We start from the raw sequence: 7,001 nt of genomic DNA, 5'->3' as shown, positions 1-7,001 counted from the left end.
GATGGATCGAGAAAGTGCGAGAGAGTAATGGAGGATAAATACAATTTTTGTGAGATGTGTTTACTTTAATTCACGTTTTATTTGAGTGTGGTTGAGTTTGTGTCCATAAGTGAATATTTTGAATCTATGTCTTACCATGTATCTTTGTGTGTATCAGCATCAACAGCAGGTTGTTCAGGCGGTGGAACGTGCCAAACAGGTCACCATGGCAGAGCTCAACGCCATCATAGGGGTGAGTGAACTCTGACCTCTCATACTGATATGTCGGATAGAAAAATAGATAGATGGATGGGTAGACATACATACAGACAGATTGATGGATAGATTAAAAGTTTGATGGATGGATGGATGGATGGATAGATAGATAGATAGATAGAGAGATAGAGAGATAGATAGATAGATAGATAGATAGATAGAGAGGTTGATAGATAGATAGAGAAAGAAATATATGACATTGTGGAGGGGAGAAAAAAGAAAAGAAATATCAGAAAGCTGATAAAGAGAGGTCTCTCTTCTCTGTGCTAAATTACAGCTTGTTTTGTTGCTGGCTGTTATGGAGTGACACACTCCCTCTTCAGTCCACTGTCTCTCTGAGCTCTGATCATATTACTGCACTTAAACCCCAGTGATACGGTGATACAGCCCACACAGGACAACAGCAGACAGAGACTGACAGAGACTGACACCACTGCTGCTGTAGGCTGACTGGAGAGCTTATGGACTGCTGAGTTTATGGTCTATGAAGTTACATTTAGTTACTTAGTTACTTTCTATATAGTTACATTCTATATTTATAGACCTGAAATATTTTCATAATCCTATCAAAACAGGAAATTGGGTTGGGACATATCTATCTGTCCATCCATCCATCTATCTCCATGTGTTTCTGTGCATGTCTCCGCCTGTTGTCTTTATCTCTGTCTCTTTGTCTGTCTGTCTGTCTCTCAGCAGCAGCAGCTTCAGCACCTGTCTCACCACACTCCAGGTATTCCTCTTACTCCTCACCCTTCAGGTCTGTCTCTGGGCGGCACGTCAGGGCTGCTGGCCCTCACCGGGGCTCTGGGAGTCTCCGCCCACCTGGCCAACAAGGACGAACGCAACCACCTAGACCCTGAGCACCTGCGAGGTGAGTGTCTATCTTACCTGTCTTACTCTATGTAAATTTTTTATATCACAGATGCATGGGGCTATTAAATGATTTAATTGTATAATTAAATAATAATAAATTAAATATATATTTCCTCTTTAAAGGAATAGGTCACCCAAAAATGAAAATTTGCTCATAATTTACTCAGGCAATGCAAATGAGTTTATTTCTTCATCAGATTTGGAGAAATTCAGCATTACATCACTTGATCACCAATGGATCCTCTGCAGTGAATGGGTGCTGTCAGAATGAGAGTCCAAACAGCTGATAAAAACATCACAATAATCCACCCTGAATTTGTTTCTTACAAACATGCTGCTTTTCACTTCACACGTTAATTGATGGACTGGAGTGGCGTGGATTACTTGTGGATTACAGTATGTGATGTTTTTATCAGCTGTTTGGACTCTCATTCTGATGGCACCCATTCACTGCAGAGCATCCATTGGTGAGCAAGTGATGTGATGCAAAATTTCTCTAATTCTGATGAAGAAACAAACTCATCTACATCTTGAATGGCCTGAGTGTGTGAATTTTAAGAACATTTTTTGAGTGAACTATTCCTTTGATAAAGACTTCAACAAGGCACAAAATGCATGCAACTGGTAAAGTTTGTTACGAAAGTTTATTGTGCACTTATTGTGCACCTTGAAAATAGCATTTGACAAGCATTAAAGGGAGCATGATAAGAGAGCGATGGTGCAAAAGTTGGCCTAGAAAAACACAAAGTGAAACATAGAGAGAACGAGGGTGTATTGAGTTGGTCCGGCAGATTGGATAGACTTCTGAGAAGCCTTGAAACTCTGATAGACTGAAGGCCAGAGGGGTGATTTGCTCAGGGAGCTCAATACAATGGATGTATTTTTATTGCACCCTGACTGGATTTTTCAGCATGACCTTGGCTTGCTATGGAATTGTTGTTATTATTATCTAGACTGACGTCAATCCCCAACCCCTCCTTCTCTTTCTCTCTCTCTGTCCTCCGCTCCCAGAGGGTGCGCCCAGCAGGGTGAGTATCAAACTTGTGTGTTTGTATGTGTATATATGTGCCTCCACCCCACTGACTTTGATAAACGACTCCAAAAACAGAGTCCTTTAAAGAGATGTACGGATTATGAAATCTGACTGACCTTTCAGGACTCTCTAAACAGCACTGTTCCCACCCTTTGCCATTAGGAAAAGTGTTCATTCTGTGCTTTTGATATAACAAACCATAATTCTCTGTCATTTGGTTGCATCATAGTCTTAAAGGAACAGTTCACACAAAAATGAATCTTGCTAGCTTGTCTACTTACCATCATGTCGTTTAAAATCTTGACTTGAATCAGCTGCGAAAGGTCACATATTCAGAGAATAATGATTTAAAAGCTATAATATGTCTTTAGGAGATTTGAAATATAGTGAAAATCCTTTATTGTTTCAAGGAAAAAATAAGCAATTGAATTTTGGGTGTACTGTCTGTTTAAAAGTTTTGACGTTCATTTAAATTGATATTTATGAAAGCTCTGTTCATTTACTCATCCTCATGTCATTCAAAACCTGTATGACTTGTATAAGCTGCAGAGGGCAAGAATGTTTGTGAACAATCACTAACTTTACGTCTGGCAGTCATAAAAAAACTATAACTTCAGGAGACCACCAAAGAATAAAAATATTAAAAAGGTAATTGCAATTTTTTTTTCTCGCAATTCTGTCAAAAAAAAACTCATGAAATATAAACTCAGAATTGCGAGATATAAACTCAGAATTTTTTTTCTCGTAATTCTGATTTATGAGATAAAAATTCGCATTTGCATTTTACATTTTTTTATTCCATGGTGTAAACGTGCTTCCATAGGACTGAGCTTGCATAGGAATGACTCAGAGGAGAAAGAGTAGAAAGTTCTTTAAGATGATTTCTTGTTGCTGACTGTAGAGGAAGTAAATGAGGGAGTCAAGAAGGAAAGGTCTGAGCGAGGAGGAGTGAAAAGAGAGAGAGAGAGAGATTTTGGAGAAAACAGGTTTGTTTGAGAGAACTGGGCTTCTTTGTGCACTTTTTTTCTTATCTCAGTCCAATGCACTTCCTGTTTGGCTCATAAAACTGCACCGTTGCAGAAAACGAAGTGTTTGAAGTCACTGATTTGAGACCGGTTTTGCTGTACTCATAATGATGAAAGTTTAAAAATGGACAGTTGACACTAGATGGTGACCAAATGTTTTGGGCCAATTCAGTATTTAGTATGTTTGTTGTTGTTGTTTTTAATTGCAAAATAGTGCAGGATTCTGCTTTAAAGGAATAAATCACCCAAAAATGAAAATTGTCATCATTTACTCTCATTTGGCTTTTCCATACAGTGACCTTTCTTAGTGACCAAGTATCAAAATTTACCTATAAATCCCTTCAGCGCAATTCAACTATGGTGCAGGGTTTACATCATGACGTTTGGTTAAGAGACACTCGAGAAACAATGACATTTGATGTTATTGACTTCCAACACAAAGCCATCATACAGCCTTAGAACAATGAACTATTCAGTGAACTTTGCACAACCTTAGCATTTTGTTGGAAATGAGACTGTGTGTGTGTGTGTGTGTGTTTATGCTGTGTTTTCTGTCTCTGTAGAGTAAATCAGTGTCGTCAACTGACAGTCAGGCAGCGGAGGATCGTCAGGGTCCCTCAGGGGTGTACCCCTCACAGGCCAGCAGCGATGCCAAACGGAGACGGTGTGATGAAAAAGACGTCCTCCCGTCTCACTACGTAGGTTCTGTCACATGATGATGACATCATACTTGTCTCAGTCCCCCAATTAACTGTGTATATTAAATTGGCAGCCCTAATGTTATTTTTTTTTATTTTATCCCAGTGGAATCTGATTTGATTTGATTTACATTTTATTTTATTAATTTCCTGTTATTTTATTTATTTTTTTTTTGTTTTTGTCTCAGTCCCCATGCACCTTATGTGATATGTGATAATAATGATCACAACATTTGCATTGTTGTCAAAATTCTAGTATAGAACGTGATTTGCATTTTGTAAATTTATTCCTTAATGGAGAAAAAAAATGAACTAAAATGATTTTAGCAAATGGCTGCAATAGAACAAAGAGTGAAAAATTGAAGGGGGTCTGAATACTTTCCGTACCCACTGTATATCTATTATAGACATTATTGTATTGCAGCTTTTATTGTGTTTATTGGAAGTCATTTTATTTTTATATTATGTTAGTAATAAGTAATTTTCTTTGTTATTTAGCAATGTTCTGAGTTCAATACAATCTTAATATGGTATATTTCCACATTTTCACAAAATTGAAATTAAGATAACTGTATATAAATGTATAATTATATAATTAATTATAAATAAATATAATTTAAAAATAATTGTATATTAAATAATATTAATGTGTGTAATTATAATTTAAAAAAAATCATTTTAATAGTAAAATTCTGTTTTAATAATATGAAAATACTATATATAAATTTATATTATATCATTCCTGCAACACTTTAATATATAATACTTATTATATTATATTATATATACTTACATTGTATTTTATTTTATTATATAATTATTACAATTATATAAATATATATTAATAAAAACGTATGCCTAATGTATAGGTATAATCTCTTTTTTTATAGTATAATTGTTTATCATAGTTCAGAAAGCTCAGCAACGCATCAGGTGTAGCATTTATCAAACACACATGTAGGGAAGAGTCGGATGTGACCATCCGGCGGGTATAATTAGGGGGGTGATGTCACTATAGGGTGATGGCAATAGGAACATCAGGCCATGATCACATCAAAGCCCTGTTGCCATGGCAACTAAGTGCGTTGTCACCCCCTGATTCCTAGAGATGGGTGAAAGAGGACAGTGAGATGAGTGTGAGCCGTGTGAGAGCGATGGACAAGGTGGTGTTGGTGTGATTGGTGAAATCAGAAACAAAGGGAGGGGGACGGGGGAGCAGTAAAAGGACACTGCACTATCGGACGTACATGTATGTATCTGATGAATATCCCATAGGGGTATATATTTTTGTGCCTGTGTGTGTCATCTAACATGGTTTTTCTCCTGCCTGTTGTCTTTTAGGACAGTGACGGAGACAAGAGTGAGGACAATCTTGTAGTAGATGTCTCAAATGAGGTCAGTTCACATGCACTGTTAAATTAACATTGGTGAAAGTCTGTACTTACAGTAGTGCTGTCAATCATCATCAATTGAAAACTGTAAATAATTTTATAATTAAATTCATTACATGATATGCTGATTAATAATACAATTATCTGCATATTTCACTAATTGCTGACAAAAGCCCCCAAATAAATATAAAGACATTACTGTGGTAAACAAGATTGAATAGATTTTACAAAAAGTGGGTTTTGATATACTGCATTGTTTATTGCTATTGTTCAGATGGTGGGAAAATACCTAATTACGGAATTTAGATCGTGCATAGGCTAAATATATGATAAACTAAATGAATGTGTTAAACTGACTGCCCATTTTGTGTCACAGCGAACTTTTATTTTTGTTTTAAATTGACATTTTTTTAAATTGATTTCTAGTAAGTGTTTAGTTTTTGCTTCGCTTTGCATTGTTTGGTTTTCTTATACATCAAAATTGACCTGATTCTTATTTTGCACAAATCATCAGTTCATTCAGCATATTGTTGCAAAAATTAAATTGTCTTCATAAACATTAATGAAAATGCAATAACTTTCTTTGCTGGTGAATATTAACCCAAGCCATAACTGGAGACCAGAATATAATAAAGACTTTGGGCTGGACCACAGCAAACACCCAAAACACCCTAGCATTGCGCTGGCAAGTCTCACACTGACTTTAATCTTAATGACAAATTTGTATTTGATTGTAGAACAGCACCAACAAATGCATTTCATCCTGCAAAAAACTCCTATTCATTATTATTATTATTTCTGTGTAATTATCATCCATTTCAAGGTGAAACATTACAGCTCTGTTTCTCAATTACCGGACAAATATTGAACATCACTCATATTTATTAAACTGCATTCATTCAGTAATTGCTGATAATATCACAGGCGACTCAGGATTGTTTTCTGCTGCAGAGCGTCTGGAGTCAGCGAGGACTGCGCGATGCTTTTATTATCATTAAGTGATCCCGCTGCATAATTAACACTTCAGTGATCTGAATTCCTGCAATATCCCACATCAAGGATTAAACTAGAACTGTCTTCTGTTTTGTCAACTGTTTTGTCATTTACTACTGAGTTAACACAGATGGCATAATGAAAAATATGAATGGATCAGACCTTGCTCTGTTGCAGGTTAACAAAGATAACTGTTATTTCAAACAAACCCTATTAACTCATACCACACCATCTAAAATGTAAAAAGAAAATTCACATATCTGAATGAAATCAAAATGCACTCATGTTCTTGATTCTCCTTAACTCTTTGACTCTGTGTTTCCAGGAGCCATCCTCTCCCGTAGACAGTGCCCCTCTGTCTCCACATGGGAATGGTTTGGATCGAGCCCCGACCCTGAGGAAAGAGCTCTCAGGATCCCCCAGCCCCCCTCCGTCCTCCCCACCACACAGTCCACCTCCTGGCAAAAACAAGGACACGGCACACGTACTTTTCTCAGACACCTAATATGCCAGAATTGCATATTACCAAGCATATTGCTTAACTTGTTTAATATTAAATGGTTGACTGTCTCTATCAGACGGTCATACTAAATATTATATGTACTGGTTTACGTTATGCTTATTTTAAATAAGCAGAGTTTCACAGTTGTTTTGTAATGGTGTTACTAAAATAATTTGATTTGTGTGTTTTTTGTTATTTTATAAATATCAAAAAAAAAAAAAAAAAAAGGAA

The 7,001-nt window shown here is 36.3% G+C and overlaps 1 protein-coding gene across 1 annotated transcript in view; it reads left to right on the top strand.

The window, feature by feature from the left end:
• The window catches only part of LOC107699414 (transducin-like enhancer protein 4), a 44,491-nt gene that overhangs the window by 26,995 nt on the left and 10,495 nt on the right, over nt 1–7,001 (top strand). Inside the window, exons 7-11 of the mRNA XM_016500659.1 lie at nt 949–1,126; nt 2,140–2,156; nt 3,750–3,884; nt 5,226–5,279; nt 6,594–6,752. Coding sequence (XP_016356145.1) covers nt 949–1,126; nt 2,140–2,156; nt 3,750–3,884; nt 5,226–5,279; nt 6,594–6,752 — 543 coding nt within the window. The remainder of the gene's footprint in view (nt 1–948; nt 1,127–2,139; nt 2,157–3,749; nt 3,885–5,225; nt 5,280–6,593; nt 6,753–7,001) is intronic.

This window comes from Sinocyclocheilus anshuiensis, unplaced genomic scaffold, assembly GCF_001515605.1.
Source record: "Sinocyclocheilus anshuiensis isolate Anshui unplaced genomic scaffold, SAMN03320099.WGS_v1.1 scaffold766, whole genome shotgun sequence".
NCBI classification, from domain to species: Eukaryota; Metazoa; Chordata; class Actinopteri; order Cypriniformes; family Cyprinidae; genus Sinocyclocheilus; species Sinocyclocheilus anshuiensis.
The sequence above is the reverse complement of the archived record's forward strand: the minus strand, read 5'-3'. Positions and strand labels throughout refer to the sequence as shown.